Raw genomic sequence first — 21658 nt, forward strand, 5'->3', positions numbered from 1 at the left:
TGAGAGTGGTTTACCGTTTCCTTCTTCAGAACATTTTGCAGATGAGGAAACTGAGGCACACAGGGTTATGTGATTTGCCCAGGGTCACACAGCTATTAAGTGTCTGAGGTCAGATTTGAATTCAGGCCTTCCTGACTCCAGGCCCAGTGCTGAGTGGACTAAAAATATTGGGCTCAGAATCAGGGAATCCTGGGTTCTAATCACACCTCTGACACTTAAAAGTCATAAGATCATGGAATTACAGAAGCAGAATTGGAGGGGTCCTGTGAAGTTATATAGTCCATCCCATCCAATTTGTCTAAGATCACACAGAGAATGTCAGAGATAGGATTGGAACTTGGGTCCTCTGACTTTAAAGCCTCTGATCCCAGTTGGATCCTCTGATTCCATTATATGCCTCAGATGAAATCCTGTGACTTATCTATTCAGTCAAAGCATGATTTCATCTCCGTTGGTGGAGATTTGTCCTACAATGGGAGTTCTCCACAATGATGAAATTACAAATTTTTCATCTTTGAATATGTTTATGTTATAAAACTAATGTGTAGAGTTACTTCATTTGAGCAGTCATTTAGTTCACCTAAAATATGTATCATTCTATCTTGAATCTTTGTTTTACTTAAGCAGATATAATTACGGGTTACATAGAAAATTGGTGCATTTTTTCTAATCCTTATCATGGCTTAGAAAAAAAATCTACAAACCACGAACTTGAAAATGGAAGTGGTTGGAATTCATTTCCTTTGTCTGAGAATTCTAGCTCTAGTTGCTCTGAGCAATACCTGGGAAAGTAATTATTCAATTACTGTATGCCACCTCTGCTTCATTGATTAATGATTCCAGTAAGCACCAGACTCGTTTCACTGCAAAACTGTTCAATTTTGACATAAGGGGAGGTTTATTTAATATATGTTAATTGTGAACCTTTGTCAGCAGGCTGGCTGCTGCCTCATTATCGTGGCACTTAACAGCAACCCCAGTTGTGATGAGTTGGTTCTATTGAGCCTCCATTGCAAATCTTGTTGGAAGTGTATTTGTCCACTCTACAAAATGGGCTTCTGGCTTAAAGCCATAGTCAACAACTCAGTGGAGGGATTTTATTGTGGGCATAGTTTTTTTTAATTCTCTGATCTTACAACAATATTAAATACTTTATTTCTCTGCAAAAAAAAGTTGATTAGAAAAACTAAAATAAATTTTGATGGTAGTAGATGAGAGATCTATTCAATCTCATACCTTGTGAACTGTGGCATTAATCAATACCTTCTGTACCTCCCAACTCTATGGAATCATAGAATTTTTGAATGAAAGGGACCTTAGAGATTGTCTAATACTGGCTATAAATATTTATAGAACACTTTTAGTTTTGCAAAATTCTTTACAAATATCTCATTTGATCCTCACAACAACCCTGGGAGGTAGTAATATACTTGCCCCCATTTTACAGATAAACTGAGGTAGATAAAGGTTAAGTGACTTGCTTGGTATCACATGGTTAGTGTCTAAGGTTGCATTTTAACTAGTCTTTCTGACTCTTGTTCCAGCACTCTATCCACTGTGCCACCTAACTATCTTGCCCAATTTCCTAATGTTATGCATGAGGAAATTGAGACTTGGCATGAATTCACTTGCTTGAGTTCACACAAACATGCCTCTGAAACAGCTAGGATCAGGAATACAGATTCCTGCCTCAGTGTTGTCAATTCTGTCTTGACACTATCAGTCCAGTACTGGTCACAAAGCCTGTTGATCATGGTCATTACTAAGAGCAAAACAGTTATGCCAACCTCCCAACCAGTTGAATCTCATCCTAAAAGTATTTCATTGAACATGGTAATAGGGTCATGATCTCTGTTGGCTTCAGAGTGTTGTGAAAGTCCTGTCAATGGAAGATGTCTTTAAGAAGAGGTTGGATGAGCATTAATTGGGCAAAATAAAAATGGGAAAGATGCATACTTTCATTTTGGGTCAGACTAAATAAACTTGGAAGCTTCTCCTAACTCTGAGATTCTCTGATTCTCTATCTCATTTAGCTACTCATTCAGACCTACTATTGGTCTCATCTACATTTTTTTAAGTGAGGCAATTGGGGTTAAGTGACTTTCCCAGGGTCACACAGCTAGTAAGTGTTAAGTGTCTGAGGCCGAATTTGAACTCAGGTACTCCTGACTCCAGGGCCAGTGCTCCATCCACTGTGCCACCTAGCTGTCCCTCATCTACATTTAATAATGGCTCACCCCACACAGTATGAGTTTGGAGATTCTGAGCTACAGTAAGGCTAAAACTCCTTGAGTGACCATATTAAATTTGGCATTGTAAGATGTTGAGCTGCCTCAACTGAGAAACCAACAAGCTGTCTGGAATAGGGGAGAACCAGCCTAGGTTGGAAACAGAAGAGGTCAAAGCTTCAGTGATGATCAGCAGTGGGGTAAGGCCCCAGAGTGGCCATTCCACTTCCAGCCTGGGTGAGATAGGGAGACCTAATCTCAAAAATAATGATGATGAGAATGATAATGACAACAATGATGATCGTAGCAGTTCACTTCCTCTAACATTAGTCAGAATAAGGATCCCAAATCCATTATGTCTTCTGGAAAGGAAGAGTACCATAGTTAAAGCTCTGGAGGGCACTGTAGTTTGTAGTTAGTTGGAATGAGGACCCAATAGTTCATTCAATTCAACAAACATTTATTAAGCAAAGATACTGGAGTGGTTTGCCATTTCCTTCTCCAGCTTGTTTTACAGATGAGGAACTGAGGCAAATAGGGTTAAGTGACTTATCCAGGATCACACAGCTAGTAAGGGTCTGAAGCTGGATTTGAACTCAGGCCCTTCCGACTCCTAACTATCCACTGTGCCACCTAGCTGCCCATTTCATATTTACTTGTGTATTTACATGTTATTTCTCCCTCCCCCTCCAGTAGAAAATAAGCTTCAGGAGGGCAGGGTCCTGTTTTGTTTGTACTTGCATCTTTGTACAGTGCCTGACACAAATCAGGTGTTTAATGTGTGCTGAATGAATGTTAAAATCTATAAGGGGAATAAAGTACTGGCCCTAAATTCAAGAGGACCTGAGTTCAAATCTGGCCTCTGAATTTAACACTTACTAGCTATGTGACCCTGGGCAAGTCGTTTACTCTCTTTTCCCTGCAACAAAAATAAATAAATCTATAAGGGGAAGTATGAATTTCCTCTACAGCATCTCTGCCAAGTAGCTCTCCAAGTTCTGCTTGCTTCCCTCCAATGATGGTGAACTTACTGAGGTACCCTGTCCTATTTGGAGCAGCTCTAATGATTAGGAATTCTTCTCTTGGGTTGAAATTACCCTCCTTGAATTCCATCCAAGGTTTACCCCAGGGAATGCCTCAGGATTACTCTGGCTCTGGCACATTTCCTAGAGGGTCTAGTGGGAGCTCTTCACTCTTCTCCAAATGAGTGTATGGGAAAAGGTCTACTTAACTTGCGTAAACATCCCAGCATCATGATCCACTGTGAGGTTGTGAGGCTAATACTCTCTGCCAGGGAGAATCCAAGATGGATCTTTGTTTGTACTATGTAGTTGCTTTACCACTCACATTGCTTGGATGAGATGGGGATTAACAACTTCTGATCACAAGGAGAACCATCAGACCTTACCATTTGCTCTCCCACTGCCTCCACCTTGCCATGAGTCTTATCTCTATGCCCTGAAGTCCCTTGGTGCTATTTCCTGACTTATTTTATATAACCAAAGATACTGATGCCTCACCACCCACCTAGCTTCTGAAACTCTAGGCTATCCTGCATCTGCCTGATGGCTGAATTTTCCCTTATGTTTTCTTTCTCCCAATTAGAGTGTGATCTCCTGGAGGGTCAGGACTATTTCAATTTCCATATTTCCATCGGGCTTACCACAATGCTTAGCCCACAATAAGCACTTAATAAATACCTTTTTATTCATTCATTCGCTTATTCATTCATTCATTCATGTATGCATGCATGTAAAAACAATGATCTCCCCATATTCAACCTCCAAACTTTCTATATCCCAGCTAAGGAAACTTCCTACCTGATATTTTTATATGACATAGTTTCAATTGTCTTTATTACCTTCGTAAGACACCTCTGGAAAGATTTTAATATATCAACCTGCCTCTTAAAATACAGTGTCCAGAATTAAAAGCAATAGTCCTTATGTTCTTTGTGTCCCAAATCCTGTGAGGCTGTCACTTTCCTTCTGTTCAATGTACTTGGATTAAAGCAGGCTAAAGTCAGGTTCATTTTGGGGGCATATGTGCCACAGCTTTGGCAATTCTAGAGCTTGTAGACCATTAAAAGCCCAAGGTTTTTTCCCCTCATCAACCACCAACTTGCCTTCCCTCATCCACTTTGTATTGAATTCAGTTCTTCCTGACTCTAAATCCAGGACCGCATCCACTGTACCACCTGGCTGTCTCCTAAAACATAGCCAGGTATAGAATTGAAGGACAAAGTCAGCATGCCTACCTGTGGGAATCACATGTTAGGTCTAAAAAGTCATCAGGTGAAGAAAGGCTTGATGATTTTTCTTTTTTATGGAGCCTCTTAGAGGGGTTATGTCTAGCTGACTCTGTAGGACTCCAAACACGGGCCTCGTAAAGAATAGTTATCAGGCATGTAATGACAACAAAAAAGAATTCAGAATTACATACTACTCAGGACCATACACTCGTTGGACCATAGATCTAGAATTAAAGGTATATTTGGAGATCTTCTAGTCCACCAATATCTTTTTACAGTTGTGTAAACTGAGTCCCAGGGTAAATTAAGTCCCTATTTATTACCCATGTAGTAAATGGCAGAGCTCGTTTATGACACAAGGCAATTCACTAAACTTTTCTTAGCTTCAATGTGTTCATTTGTAAAATGGGGATTAGAACAACACCTCACACAGTTGTTGTAAGAATCCAAACCATAAAATAGTATATAAATGAGAACCATTACAATTATCTTAAAATATTTTACTTTTAAAACCAAACATTCACACCTCTTAAAAAGATCAATAGGCACATGGCAAGAAGGAGAACTTTAATATGAATAGCCTGGAGAGAAATGCATTGTATGTTCCACTTAAATGTAATAATAGGTGTCTATTCACTTAGGTTCATGTTCCAGTTTTTTTGTAATGCCTATCCTTTCCTAAATGAACAATCTTTAAGCTATTAGACCCTGTCTCACCAGGCATCTTTCTTGCAGTTAGGTTTGTATTGGTTGTTCCTTAAGTATCCCCAAAGGAAAGCTCTCAGAGATCAGGTTTAGAAAAAAATCATTCATGACACAGCTTGGAGTTCTTTGAAGGGCTTCATGCCAAAATATCTGTGCAAACACATGTGAACTGGAACTCAGGGCTGCTAGGCTCCCTCTCATCTTGGTCACTGAATTTCCCACATGAGGGATGTTACACTCCTTTAGAGGACTTCCCAAGACAGCCCTGGGGCACATAGATAAAATGAACAAGGTTCTTCATATTTGAATCTGTGGTCCAAAAAGTAATTTTTGATAACAAGATGACAAAAAGGGTTAGAGAGTTTACAAGGAGCTTGAGCATGTTGGCTATGAAAAACTAGACTTCTGGGTATGCCACTACTGAGGAAGAGTAGGTTGGCCCTTTGCTCAAAATGGGGGAAGATTTTTGTGGTTAATATTTAATACTGAATACATTGGTGAGCTTGGAGGAGTTAACTTTAATTTTCTTTCTGGCCTTTGTCTCATCTTCATTTCTATTGGTGCTATTGCCTGCCTTTCATGTAGCCTAAATGCTTCTTCAACATTATCTCATTAATCCTCAAAAAGGAAAGGTAGTTTTCCTGATTTGGCTTTAGAACAGACTAATTGGACAGTTCTACAGAGAATTGATAGAGTTTGACATGAGCTTGGTCTGCAAATAAAGTAAAGTTCACATTCTCCTAGATCAGAGTTGATTCACATAATTTGAGATTAAAAAGATGTTTAAGAAAGCACCAAGTGCATCACAGACTTTAAAAAACAAACATCTCATTTCATCCTTACAACAGCCCTAATCATTAATTTCTGTTATTATCCAAAGTTTTTAGATGAGAAAACCGAGACAGACAATCTTGCTCAGGGTTGCACAGCAATTAAGTGTCCGAGGCTGAATTTGAACTTAGGTTTTCCTGACTTTGGTCATGCACTTACTTTTGAAAATATCTTGATAACCATATTTAAAGAGGATTGATTTCCTTTACTATCATATATCTTTTATTTTGTTCATTTAAAATAGTTATTCTGATAAGTGATGTGTAGACTTTGCCAGACTATCGAAAGGGTCCATGTCATAAAAAGAGGTAAGAGCCTCTGATCGATTGAGATGCCCTCATTTTGCAGTGTTCAGAGGCAAAATGACTTATCTAACATCATACGAGTAGTAAACAGCAGAGTTAGGATTTGAACCTAGAGCCCCTGACTGACTTTAGCAGTCTTTGTATCTCTTCACATCGTCCTCTGAAACCATCGAAGCTTAGAATCAAGAAGATGACTCTGTGGTCACCTAATCCAACCCATTTGTATAGTTTTTGACCTCTCTACAGAACTTTAAGCCTTTTCAGGGCTATATTTTTTCAATCTCTTCCCCAGTGCTAAGCACACATTAGTTCTTAAATGTCATGAAACTAGTCATTTGCAGGAGAAAGCGTCATGTTCCCCTTTAGTCTTCTCCAAAATAAACCACATTAGAACTTTTAATCTTCCCTCATATTCTTAGTAATGAAATGGTGGTGGGGGGCGGTTCTCTTATTTTTTAGGGGAGGCAATCAGGGGTTAAGTGACTTGCCAAGTTTCCAGTATTGGATTTGAACCCAGGTAATCCTGACTTTAGGGCTGGAGCTCCCTCTTTGATTTTGAAAGGTTGTCCCATCCCTGTACTTTTGGTGGCCCCAGTGTGTGTGTGTGTGTGTGTGTGTGTGTGTGTGTGTGTAAGGGAGTGGTTATTAACCTAGGGTCCATAAACTCAAGAGATTTATGAAATTGGATGGGAAAAAATCACATCTTTATTTTCAGCAACATCTAACTGAAATTTAATATTTCTTTCAATGATGACTATAAGCAATAAACCATTATTCTGAGAAAGATCTCATAGACTTCACCAAAATATCAAAGTGGTATAAGACTCAAATAAGATGAAGAATCCTTAGAATAGGGGAAGACTAAGGGAGACAGCTATGAAGGGGAAAGGCAGAGAAATCTACCTCCTGCATCTGTGAATATATCCTCAACTCCCACCCCCATCTGATCAGGAAGTCCCCAGCAGAGATTCCATCTTGCTTCATACCCATTTTGTCTTACAATATATATTTCTCAGGCATGCCATATTCAGTGACAGGCCCAATTCATCTGCTCACTTATTCTTTGATTCATTCAGCAACTTTATAAAAACTATGTAACAATAAGAGTCATAAGATCATATCACATGTATATATCATCTCACCAAGCACATTCTTTATAACATCCTTTCGAGCTATGTAGTATAACTCTTCTTATTCCAGTTTCACAGATAAGGAAATTGAAGTTCAGAGAGATGCAGAAATTTTCTGAGGGATAAAGTTCAAATAAGTATTATAGGTAGGATTGTGGAAAGGAAGGGAACCCACATTTATATAGTGCCTGCTACGTGCCAGGCACCTTGCTAAGTACTGTACAAATATCTCATCTACACAATAACCCTATGAGGTAGTTGCTATTATTCCCATTTTCCAACTGAGGCAAGCAGAGGATAAAGGACTAGTCCAGGGTCATATAGATAGTGTCTGAAGCTTGATATAATAAAAGTAGTAGCAGCAGTAGTAGTAGTAGTAGTAATATCTTACATTCATATAACACGAACTATATGTCAGGCTGTGGTAAGCAATTTACAATTACTATTTCACCCTGCAAGGTAGGTACTATTATTATCCCCCATTTTATAGATGAGAGAACTGAGGCAAGAGAGGTTAAGTGACTGGCCCAGGGACATACTGCTAGGAAGTGTCTGAGACTGAATTTGAACTCAGATTTTCCAAACTCCAAGTCCAATGTTCTACCCACTACACTAACTAGCAGCCCAATTACTTTTGTCTCTAAATTGAGTTTGCTTTCTATTATACCGAGCTTCTTCTGCACAGAGTGCAAATATGTATTGAATACTATGGCAGATACAAAAAAGGCGAAGATGTCAACATAAGAAGAATATGATCTAGTGGGTGAAGGTTACTAAACAACATGTGAAAATTTAAATAATAGCACAGCACGTTGTGGTTAATTGCCACACGAGTAACAGATTAGAGTAACTCCCACCTTCTTCAGGTATCAGAACCCTCCCCCATCCCTTCTCTCCCCCTCCACCTTTTATTAAATGTCAAAAAGTTTGCTAGATGGATACATTGGTATCCTTGGTGGGCATTTGGATTTATAGACCCTTACAAAACCTCTGCTTTCCCTTTGGGGTCTGTGACCTACAGGTTGGTGATGACTAATATAAGCAAAAATGGCCATAGGGCACTTTGTGCCTCTTCTCACAAGAACAAGAAACTTAACTCAAATTCAGGTTTCTTGTCTCATGTTCTCAATTCATCATACCCATATTTTCCTTTTTTTTTTTTTTTTTTTTTTGGCAGGGCAATGAGGGTTAAGTAACTTGCCCAGAGTCACACAGCTATTAAGTGTCAAGTGTCTGAGGCTGGATTTGAACTCAGATCCTTCTGAATCCAGGGCTGGTGCTTTATCCACTGCACCACCTAGCTGCCCCATATTTTCCATTAGATTATAAACTCCTTGAGGGTAGGGACTGTCTTTTGCCTCTCTTTATATCCCCAGTGCTTAGCACATAAGAGTCTCAAAAATGTTTATCGATTGATTGATTGATTTTTCTCCTAGGTTTCAGTGAAGCATTCCGTGGTGATTGTCCAAGGACATGTGGTGTCAGAAGGGGTGCTACTCTTCGGCCAACAACATTTTTACATCTGTGAGAACTTCACCCTTTCTCCCCTGGGTGATGTCTACTGCACCAAACACTGCTTGTCTAAGTAAGTCTCTATGTTCTTCCATAGCAGAGATCATACCCTGTATTCTCAGCAGAGTTTCATCCTGCAAATGGTTGCAAAGATAGAGTGCAGGGCCAGGACGACTCCCGCTTTCCATTTATTTGCCTTTGTTTTATTGTCGTGGTTCAGTCATTTCACTAGTGTCTGACTCTTTGTGACCCCATTTGCTTTTTTGTTTTTGTTTTTGTTTTTTGTTGTTGTTTTTTTTGCAAAGATACTATAGTGGTTTGCTATATTCTTCTCAAACTCATTTTACAGATAATGAAACTGAGGCAAACAGGGTCAAGTGACTTGCCAGGGTCACCCAGCTACTAAGTGATTGAAGCGAGATTTGAACTCGGGAAAAGGAGTCTTTATGAATCCAGGCCTGATGCTCTATCCATTGTACTGCCTAGTTCCCCTGTTTTTGCTTCTACCTCTCCTAATTGTTTTAAAAATGGAGCAAAGAGCTGACTTAGAAAAAGAACAAAAATGAGGGAGACCTTGGAACTGTATTTCTTTGTTAAGTCATTTCACTTGTGTCTGACTCTGTGATCTAATTTGGGGTTTTCATGGCAAAGATACTGCAGTGGTTTCCTATTTCCTTCTCCAGCTGTTTTTACAGGTGAGGAAACTGAGGCAAACACGGCTAACCGACTGGCCAAGGGTCACTCAGCTAGTAAGTGTTTGAGGCCAGATTTGAACACAGGAAGATGAGTCTTCCTGACTGCAGACCTGGCATTTTATGTACTATGGTGCTGCCCACCTGTCCCAGAACTGTTAATCTAATAAATATTTATTCAGTTTCTACATAGGTGAAATTTAATTGGTTACTGATGATGCCCATCCTGATGTATAATGAAACACAATGTAAAAAGGAGCCTTTCTTTAGTTTATTTTCAGATAAATTTTTTTAATTTCAGATTTTTTATCATGAACAATTCCTGGAAGATAGGAATTGAGCTTATGGGATAACTTTGAGGACTCTCCCATACTTGCCTAAACAGTAATTGGGAATGGAGCATCTTTTAAAAAATTGCTCTCCATGGGGGCAGCTAGGTGGCATAGTGGATAAAGCACCAGCCCTGGATTCAGGAGGCCCTGAGTTCAAATATGACACTCAGACACTAGCTCTATGACCCTGAGCAAGTCACTTAACCCTCATTGCCCCACAAAAAAAAAAATGTTCTCCATTCCTAATACTAAGCATTATACATTCCTGCTATGGTTTAGAATGATGCCCGCAAAAAGTAAAATTAAACTGAAAAATAAACTACCTATCCATTTCTCAAATCCCTTCCCCCATAAAAGGTATTTGATGTTAGTGTGAGAAGGTGTAAAATATCTCTAATTTGGCCCATTAACAGTGAAACATAAGAATCTCTATACTCTCCCCCCATCCTAAAGCTCTTCCAGAAACTCAGCATTCTGTCTCCTATTTACATGTGTTTGCACGAGTATCTCCCGTCTTTGAGGACAGAGATATTTTGGGGGATTCACTGCTATTTCATTCTCACTTTGCAAAGTACCTTAATGGCAGAAGTGCTTCATAGTTCTTGATTGATTATTCAGTGAGTATTTAGTTTCCTCACCAACATCAGCATCAGCCTCAATACATTTTTATAAACCAGAAAACACAGTGTTCCTCAGGAGAGGAGAACATATAGCACATGGCTCTTTCCTTCAGGATCCTAGAATCAAGAAATATGCACATATCAGTGCCAGAGGTGTGGTATCCATATTAAGACTTCAAGGAGTTCAGAGGCATTAAAGATTATATCTAACTTAGGTCCATCAGAAGGCTTCATAACAAAGGAGGGGCTGGGACTGATCCTTGAAAGATAGACTGATTTTTGATAGCTAGACAGAGTAGAAATGTGGGGATCTGGGGCAGAGGGGAACCAATCATATGTCTTGACAGTAATAATTCATGATTTATTTAGTTAGTTTGCACAGTGCCTTTTTAGGATATGTGCCCTTATGTTAGTTAAAGCCAAAAAGAGTTTTTTTACTTCTAATTCCTAGGTCTATTTAGCAAAATATTTACAAAAGTGGATTCTAAGAAGCCATACAAAAATTCTCAGCAAAATCTAGTTATTGCCTCTTAAAAATAAACAAACAAACCCTTGAAATTCCAGGTTATCCAAAAAGTAAATAACCTCCAATCTCTGAACCTTGACTACTGAAGACCATTCTTAACCACTTCACCACTGAATGTGGACATGTAACAGTCCATTTTCATAACTTTTTAAGTCCAGGACTGGGACCCGGAATTGAAGAGGATTAGAAGGAAATGGGTGAAATGGGGCAGGGGAGGGAATCAGTCTACCTACCCACTTTGATTCACAATTGCTTGAAGATGTTTGGCATTCCCTCCTCTTCTAATCTCCATCTTTTATTTATACAGAACGTTCATTAAAAAAGGTCTTTTGCTGTACCCAATTGATGAAAGTCCTATGTTTCTCTAAGGCAGCAGGGATCGTAATTAATACTTGGCGCGCTCCTACCATCTTATTGCTCATGTTTTATTGATACTGATCAATATTGAAAATGGGTTTGTAGACTTGGCTTTCTCAAAATATTATGAGCACTCTGTACTCTAGCTGTAGAAATAGCATGTGCAGGTGAAGACTGAAATGAGCTACTGTTTCACTTTCCAGTACTGGTTTAAATCTAGTTAGTGCTAGATGATATCTTATTGATCAGATAAATTACATTTGTGAGATGAATCTAATAATGATCAAGTTGGCTGTTTCTGGATTTTAAATAGAAATTAAATCGCTAAATATAGATATTAATCTAATCCTCAACAATAAAAGATAAATGTTATGTATGGAAATTCAATTTCTCAAAGGACATAGGAAAGAGTACAAAAATGTATTCTCGTTTTTTAATGTAACTGGAGAATTTTATTAGATTCTTACTTGGGGTATTATTTTTACCCAACCTAGCTCAAAGATATCAATTTGAGATACTCTCTTACTAGAACAAATGACTGGATACCTAGTCCGTTCCATTGTTTCTGAGTGTATAAAAGCAAACCTGCTAGAAAGGAAATCAATAAGAACTATACAACTTTTTTCCAAGTGCATCATCAACTATATTCAAGTTTGGATTGGAAACTAAAAAAAATTGCCTCTTCTTTCAAGGATAATGTTGCTAATGGGCCTCTTGGCGATAACAAATATTCTTGCCTTAATTGTATATGAATCTACTCTAATAATTTCTCATATATTTTTATATAAATCATGAAGCATAGGGAAGCTATTTGGATTTGTGTGTGCTAGGTCCATTTCTTTAATTTTGAATTTACCACTACCACATTACCAGTTTAGTGGATTTGATGTTTTTCTATGCAATCCAATCCATCTAATTTATTATCTTATGAGCCTATGAAATATTTTAGAGCAAGTGTGTTTTGTGGCAGAAGTTAATAGTTTTAGACGATTATCTCCTAGCATCAGTTCTGATAAAAAATTGTGTCCACGCTACCACCATACGTGTCACTTATGCCAATTATATATTTCAGGGATAGCAGAATTCAAATCATTATTATTAGCAAAGTCAACGAAGATAATAGGTAAAGCCATGTCAGAGGTTTATTTGGTGATACCATGACAACGAATCATGGCAAAGAATTGTGAACGACAGCCAATTAAATCTGGCTTCAGCTTACATAAGGAAAGCCATGAACACATCTGCTCCTTTTAACTTACTGCCCTCAAGGGAAATGAACTCCCATTTATTTCTTTGAAGCCCCAGAAGATGGCATTCACAAAGAGGTCCAAACATGGTTGTACTAACAATATTAGACAAGGCAAACCCCCAATTCTGACTCATTTTTGTGATGATCACTTTGATGCCAATCATATAATTTTGTATATTTCAGATTTTTTTCCTGCTCTAGTTAAACAGCTTCTCTGTAGCATATTGTCATAGTTTTTGTGGAATGTACAAATTCTTTAGCAGTTCTATGTGTTTTTTCTCTTTTGTTCATCTCTAGTGTAGAGGAAAGAGGATTGAATTTGAAATCAGAAGGCCTGAGTTTGAATCTTGGCTCTTCCTTCTGTTAGTAAAGTAATATTGGGTAAGGCATCTGCTAAATGGAACTGATAATAATATCCACACTACCTATCTCACTGGGGATTGCTGTGAGGATCAAACTAAACAACATATGACAAATCTTTTCAAAACCATTTAATACTATGTACATTCAGTATTATTATTACTATAATAGTTATTAAAAGCATCCACTAGTCAATTGGGATATCAGTCCTAGAGAATGCCCAACTTATGCTGAGGGAAATTGTATAAAGAATATTCTTCCATGTTATAGTCCTTTGAATTTTCTAAAGGTTTCCTCTATATTTCTTTAAATATTGGTTAAGATAATAATAATAATAATTCACATTTTTATAGCACTTTAGAGTTACAAAGCACCTTACCTCCATAATATTATTTGGTTCCCAGAACAAATTAGATAGATAGTAAAAATATTATGATAGGGCAGCTAGGTGGCACAGTGGATAAAGCACTGGCCCTGGATTCAGGAGGACCTGAGTTCAAATCCAGCCTCAGACACTCGACACTTACTAGCTGTGTGATCCTGGGCAAGTCACTTAACCCTAATTGCCTCACACACATGCAAAAATTATTATACCCATCTTAAAAATGAAGACATTGAGACTCATAGACATTAGATTAGCAAAAAGTTCTGTAACTAATATGTTGAAAAATCAGGACTTGAACCCAGATCCTCTGACTCAAAATCCCATGTATTTGCCATTTTTCAATATTGCCTCTCATAGATATGGAGTATCACTGAGAAAACATTGACCTGATGCATTTAAGTCTTATGAAAATAAGCTTCCATGTTGGGTTAAGTATTTTTAAGGATTGTTCAGATAAAACAATTAGGAAGCACAGCATTGTACAAGATTATGATTCTTCTAGGTTAGCTAATAATTCATGTTAGTTTTTTGTCATAAACATTGTAGAGGGGATCCATGAATTGAATGATCTCTAATGGCTCTTCCAGCTCAAGACTTCTAAACTACAGAATTTTGACACTACCTGTTTAAAGGCTTGATTTCTATAGATTAAGTTTTGTTAACTCTCAGTTTCCTAGTGTCTGATCACCCCAGGATGAGCTGTTAAAATTAAATTTCTGGACCTGTGAGTGGAGACCAAATCCTGGAACTTGCTGTTGAAATCATCAAAGATCAACAAGGACCCCTTCTCCAAGTTCTTGATCTGCATTCCAGTCTCCCTATTGGCCATCTCCAACAATACACCCCGTTAGCACAACAAGCTCCAAATCTAAATGATTTAGCTACCCCCCCCAAAAAAAATCCATCTCTCCTCTGATATTCTATTTCTGTCAGTAACACAACTATCTCCAAAAAGCAGTCAAACAAAACAAAACAAAACCCCCCAACCAGTTTTTCCCTTCTCTTTTCCCTTCTGCATCTAATCATTGTCAAGTAATGTGTGATCCATCTCTGCATTATGTCACATGTGTTCCCTCCTTCTATCCCCATTACTATCAGCCCTCACTGTCAACTATATGAGCTATAATAATACTCTTCTAACCATCTTCTCTACTGGGTGGTGTCTCTCTCTTCTAGTCCACCTGTTATATTGCTGCCATAATCATTAATCTCCATGCATAGGCATGATTAAGAGTTACTCTTCTATTCAGAATCCTTTAATAGCTCCTGAAAAAGAATCCACTCTATACCTTGACCATCAAACTCTTATACAATCTAGCCCTACCCTCCATTTGTAGCATCACCAATCTCTAAATTATTAAAATTCCCCTTCCTTTAAAGACCAAAAGAATCAAGTCCTTAAGAGGTGTCCAGGATGGTCAAAAAGCATATAGACTAGCCAATCAATGCCTTGCTCATTCATGTCTAATTCCTTTTCATCATGGAACTTTCTCATCAATTCATTCTGTGAATATTCCTGACAGGTTTGTCCACATTAAGATCTATTCCTCTGCTCAATGAATTCCTCCCATAGTATAATCTCCTCAGTTTCTGAAAAAATGGCTTATGAAGTCTAGATTTTTAGAATTGAAAGAAACTCTAGAGATCATATAGAACCCTTCCCTATGTTCTAAAAGAGAATTTGATGTGACATCATGTAAATTCCTTCATCTCTCTGCAAAAGAGATCAATTTTATTGAAATAATGTCATTTTCCCCTTCTGAGTCAATGCACCCCTGATATCTGTCCAGAAATTTGTTGACTCCAGGTTGAGTGTCTCCATTTGATATTCTAGGGATCAGGCGCCTGGACCTGTGAGTTCATTGCTAGGGAACTCCTAAATAAGGAAGTTCCATCTACCAACATGGGATAGTACTTTTTCCCAAGATATTTATCTTACAGAGTTACAGAGAGCACTGAGAAGTCAAATAACATCACCTATTCAGTATGTATTAATGTAGGACTTGAACCCATTTCTTTGGGGCTCAAAGACAAACCCTCTATTAACTAAACCATACAGCCTTTCATTTTACCTTTGGCATTCAAATGTGGTTTCATAATATGTCTCCAGACACCATTTCCAGAATTTATTACACATCACTCCCCTTCACATACTCAATATTCTAGCCCAAATGGCATACCGGTAGTTCCTTGAACATGATGTTACATTTTTCATTACTGTTCCTCTGCAGACTTTTCCTATGCCTAGAATGCATTCCCTCCTTACTTCTGCCTCTTATCTTCCTTCAAAGATCAAGTCATTTGCTACTTCCTTTGGAAAACTTTTCTTCTCCTCTCTATAGCCTGTATGATTCTGTCATTCAACAACCATTTATGAAGTACCTACTATGTGCCAGGCCCTAATTTATATCACTCTGTATCATGGCAATCCGTGATCATGTAAGGACAGGAGGAATATCAAGTACCTTCAATTTTAAAGATGCCTCAGGATGTCGTCATTAGCTACACTAAAGCATTGGCAGAAGTTCCATCTAAAAGAACTACCCTAGGAAACTAGGGTATGTTTACACCAAACAAGTGCATATTTACATCAAACTCTGACCTTCTACAGGGTCTACCTCTAATAAATTAATCTTCAAAGAAGATTGAAAACACTCTTGTGGGGAGCAGGGGTTCTGTGGTTCAGCTCAGCTTCTCTACCATTTGCAGCTATTCTAACCATCTGGAAAGTAATGGAATTAACCCTCTTTGGTACTCAGAAAATATCTGTTAGCTTTTGTCTACCCAATCCCAACAAGAAAGAAAGATGAGATAAAGGCAAAGCTAATCCTTATCTTCAAAATACACAGGACCTGAATGTCCTCAGCCACCCTGAGCTATTCCTTCTATGTATTATGAATTCCTGGACATAGGCATTGGTCAGCTTCCTTGGATTTTGCTTCCTATTTGTCACCTTCTACTTGGTTTGGATATTCTGATGCTGATCTCATCCAGTTTAGATTTCATTTTCTCTAAACTGTCTTCCTCTTGTCACAGAATGTCCTAATTTGGAATTTTTGATTTGAGAGTATTTTCATGACCTTCCTGGTGCTTATTGACCTTGAACTCCTTGAACTCCTTGAATTCCATCTTTATAGATATATACTATCACCCAGACCCATCCAGGGAGCTAGACTCTTACTTTTAGATGATTTGGGTCTGCTCCATTGACCAACCATCTACAAGTCCATGGCATGTTCATCTCTAGTTATGACCAATGATAAAATAAGGCAGAATGAATCTGGGTCATTTTTGTGATTTTTGTGATTGTATAAAAGACAACAATAGTTCTGTTATTCCTGCCCTTTCTAAATCTCAGATGTGTGTATGTGTGTGTGTTGCATATAGCTGTGATAGGAATGAAATGTGCCATTTTGTGTATATATACTAAGGAACCATATATGTTGATGTATAAGCCATTATCCAATAGAGAACAACTGGCTCCATCTAAATGACAGGTTAGAGTGAAAGAAGAGCCCAGGGTTCTAAGTAGAAAATGAAGAATAAGCAATAAGTTAATTGGAGGTTTATATAAAAGCTGAATACTAACTTGGGCTGGTGGCTCAGAGGCTTTAAAGAACCAGGCCTTGGCTGCTATTCCTCTCAAACTGGGAGTCAAAAATAGGCCCAGTTTAAGAGCTACTGTTTCCTTAGGTGGTTAAGGAAACTCAAAGTAATTCTCACCTAGGACTGGGAAAAATAGGGTAGAGGATGTAGACTTTTTGACTTGTTCATCAGAGAGAGAAAAAGTCAAAGAGGGTGAGACACACAGAGACAGAGCAAGAGAGACAGACAGACAGACAGACAGACAGACAGACAGACAGACAGACAGACAGACAGACGGACAAAAGACAAAGACAGAGACAGAGAGAGACAGAGAGACATTCAGACACAGACATTCAGATACAAACATACAGACACAGATAAAGAGAGAGAGACAGAGACAGAGAGAAAAAGAGAGAAACAGTGAGAGACAGAGTGAGACAGAGAAAGAGAGTGAATGAATGCCCGGGTCATGGAGAGGGGTTATGTGTTGAGCAGGGACAAGTATCCACAAATCAGAAATATTTAAGTAGGACTTCTCTCCTAATCCATTAAAAGCCAGATTTTGTCTATTTTAACTGCCTTTGATTGTTCTAGACTAGCCCATGTTAGAGCTTCAGCCCAAATCTCCCACTTTATTAGTACTAGATGCTAACCCTGAGCTACCCTACCTATGTGGGATATGAAATTTAAAAAACAACCCATGAAGCAAACTTCCCTATAGATGAACCAACTTGTTGATTTTCCATTTGTTTTATTTTGAATACTAAAATTATTTTTTACTTTTCTTTTCCCCCAGTATCAGTGATGCCTTTATTTTCAATATGTGCAGCAAAGACCGGCCTTCAGATCGTTACACTTGCAATCGATATTCTTATAGTGACATTAAGGAGATACATTTCATGCGCTTTCTTCTACAGGTATGTGCCAGCCAAAGATACCACAAGTATGAAAAACAATGAGTTAGAGGAAAGAAGATTTTAAATTTCAACTATTTTAAATATCCCCAGATTTCAAGGGACCATTTTGGTTACTTTGATCTAGGTAATAAATTAAAAAATACTATACAGGAATTATTTAAAGAAACTGGGGTCATTTAACCTAAAACAAAGGGGATATAACAACTGTCTTCAAGTATTTGAAGGATTGTTCTGTGAAAGAGGGATTATCTGTGGTCTCTTTGGCCTCAGAAGGCAGTTATAGGTAAAAATTGCAAACAGGCAAATTTCTGCTTAATGCCTGGGAGAAATTCCTAATAGTTGGAGCAATGCTAAAGTGAAATGGGGTGCCTTGGGATGTAGTGGAATCACCTCCCTGGTGATCTTCAGGCAAAGACTATGTCATTATTTGTTGGATTTGATATACCAAGGATTATCACTCAGGTATAAATTAAATCATTTTTCTTGATGTCCTTTCTAATTTTGAAATTATCTGATTCTATGATTATCTGTGAATGCCTTTTAGAACTATCTTCTTAGCTGGCCAGGCAAAGTCTCATAGTCCTAGGTGTGATGGTAGATCATAATTCCAAATTATGTGACAAGGCCATTTAACTAAAAATTGTAGCTCTTAGTCTTTGATCCAGATACATATTGTCAAAAAAAAATATTCTGAGAACCCTACTCACATGTCCTTCCCCAAAAACTTTCTTGGACATCTCACCATGGTATGGCTGTAATCCTGAGTTCCCAAAGGCCAGGCCAGAATAGTATAATCTCTGATAGGTCTTAACAAATTGTATAAGGTTTGATAACGGATCCACTCAAGTATTTTGTAGGGGGGATTTTTTTTTCAAGTTTGGTTTAGATCAGATGGTTCCTTCTAACTCTGAGTTTCTATGATGCTATGACAGAGTATGTGCCTTCCCAGAAAGAACTCTTAGCTCAGTTCAAAGGGGCTCAAGGCCAGACAGTTGGCAAAAGGATGATGAATATTTTTGATCACAGCAACCCATGAAACTATCTTCTGTGTCATAGAAGTATTACAGTATTCATCAGTGGAGGGAGTGCATACACCAATGAAATCATAGATTTTTTTCCAAGTCAACCAGCTTTTATTAAGCACCTACTATGTGTCAGGGATTCTGCTAAACAATAGGGATAGAAAGAAAAGCAAAAAGAACAATGTATGTTCTCACAGACTTTTGTGATATTAAACTAAATCTGGGTGAGTAAATAAAGAGGGCCTATAAATATAAACATCTTCATAAGTCTCTTGATGGTCTCATTGAGGACAGTTAGCTACTCAGTTCCCACTAAAGGGTGTAGAGGAATCCATCCAGAAAGTTTCTGACTTTCATGTTATGTACTCCCCAAAATTCACTATGGAAGAGTCACTATGGAAGTGATAAGGGACTGCCCTTTTCAATCAAACAATCAATCAATCAATCAATCAACATGTTTAAGTGCTTACTATGTGCCAAGCATTGTGTAAAACACTAGGGATACAAAAATAGGCAAAAGTCAGTCCCTGCCCTCAAGGACTTCACAATTTAGTGAAGGTGCTCATGATCTAATGGACAATCTAATGGCCCCTATCCCCCTGCCTCATCATATAACTGTCCTCAAAAATACTACCTTAGGAGACCCATAGACTCTAGCTTTGAGCTTGTAGTTCAGTATATAACATGTAACAAAGCCCTAGGCACTCTTAGAATAATCTCATCCTTTCCCTTTACCACCTTACCTCTTACCTTATAAAGTTTCTCAGTCAGCTTCTCCTTTGCAAGCATAGTAAAAGAAGAATTCAACATTAGTCAGCCTAGAAATTGATGACTAAGCATATCCCTGTGTCCTGACACAGATGGAGCAGTATTCTGAGGTGCTCCTGCTAACTTTAAGCCCATTGTCCAAAGAGACGTTGTGGTAGGAGGGAAAGCTAACACTGTGAGAGTGTTCTCTCATTTTTTGTAGACACTCTTTCTCATGGAAATGACATCAGAGCCACAATAAAGCAAAATAATGAATACTAGAATGAAACTGAATATTAAGTAATCCCTTCTTTTGGTAAAGAGAGGGGTACTAACATCATGAAATTGTACATAGATTAATAAATGAAATCATTCTATTGGACAGTTTAACTTAACTATTTCTGACCATTCATTCATTCATTTGTTCATTTGTTTACTATGCATTAGGGCTCATTGGGTATATGTATATCCATGAATGACTATTAAGTAAAAACAAAAATTCACTACATTATCTTTGTTTTTTTAATATAAGAAGAAATACAAAATGATACTTTTAAGGTATCAGGGTCAAACAGTTACAGGCCCATTCAGGCCTAAAAGTATGCTGTACAAATATTCTCTTTATTAAAAAAATATTGGAATATGCTGAATCCATATAGAGCTAATTCGTACCTCTGCCGCACCCTCAAATGTCTATAAGATTTTTTTTTAAGTGAGGCAATGGGGGTTAAGTGACTTGCCCAGGGTCACACAGCTAGTAAGTATTAAGTGTCTGAGGCCGGATGTGAACTCAGGTACTCCTGACTCCAGGGCCAGTGCTCTATCCACTGTGCCATGTAGCTGCCCCCAAATGTCTATAAGATTATGCTACTTGGGGGAAAATGTTTAGTTTTAAAATCATAAACAGAATAAGGAACTTTGGAAATATCATTTAATGGTAAAGAAATTTACATCAATCTGTCTTTAATCTGGCCCAGGGGAATTTAGCTATTGGATAAGATAGAGGGTAAGAAAGAATCCCTTACTTCATTACAAAAAGAACAATTGCAATTTTAGGTACAATTTGGAGATGGTCACTAGAATCAGGGATGATCAGAGTTTGTTTATAATCATAAAATAATGGTTAGATTGGAAGGAATAACAAATTGTTTTCTCATTCCCATGTCTGGATAAGGGAATGCTTTTATTAGAGCAAATACTGGGCCAGATTAAAAGCTTTAACGATGTGTCATGTCCTCGTTTAATTCATTAACTATGGTCACTTTAAATTGGGAATTATGTTACATTAGGCTTTGCTGGTAAAAGCTTTGATTTACTGTTCTGCTATATACCCTGTGGCCCATGTACATAATGAACACTTGGTGAAATATTTTATGGAAAATATTTTAAATATTTAAAAAACATTTTATAAATATTTTTAAACACTTACAATATTTTATAAAATATTTTTATGAAAGTTCCCTCACAGAACCATAGAGGGACTAACTAATAATTAAAACAAGTTGGTAAGAAATGCGAGTTAATTACATAACTCCTCTTGTCCCTTTACATTCCTCATGACTCCCATTATGCTAAAAAAGATTACCAGCATTTATGTAATTTTGAAAGTTTGCAAAATGTTGTGTAAATGCTGTTTCCTTCATTCTGAACTAAGGAGTACCCCTTTGACATAGAAGAAGAAAATGTGTCCTCATATTCTTTCATTCAATTCAATTAATATTTAGTGACACACACTAGTCACACAAAGACAAAAAATGTACATTAAAAAGTAATTATTAAGCACCTACTATGTTCCTAGATATATTCTGGGTGCTGGGGACACAAAGATAACAAATGAAAACAGCCTTGACCCTCAGGGAACTTACATTCTCCTTTCATCATCTAGATATCAATCAAGTCAGTAA

The 21658-nt window shown here is 37.7% G+C and overlaps 1 protein-coding gene across 1 annotated transcript in view; it reads left to right on the forward strand.

The window, feature by feature from the left end:
- The window catches only part of WDFY4 (WDFY family member 4), a 346483-nt gene that overhangs the window by 207946 nt on the left and 116879 nt on the right, over positions 1-21658 (forward strand). Inside the window, 2 exon segments of the mRNA XM_043980868.1 lie at positions 8887-9035; positions 17865-17985. Of these exon segments, the coding sequence (XP_043836803.1) occupies positions 8887-9035; positions 17865-17985 (270 nt within the window).

The sequence above is a fragment of the Dromiciops gliroides genome, chromosome 2 (genome assembly GCF_019393635.1).
Source record: "Dromiciops gliroides isolate mDroGli1 chromosome 2, mDroGli1.pri, whole genome shotgun sequence".
Lineage (NCBI taxonomy): Eukaryota > Metazoa > Chordata > Mammalia > Microbiotheria > Microbiotheriidae > Dromiciops > Dromiciops gliroides.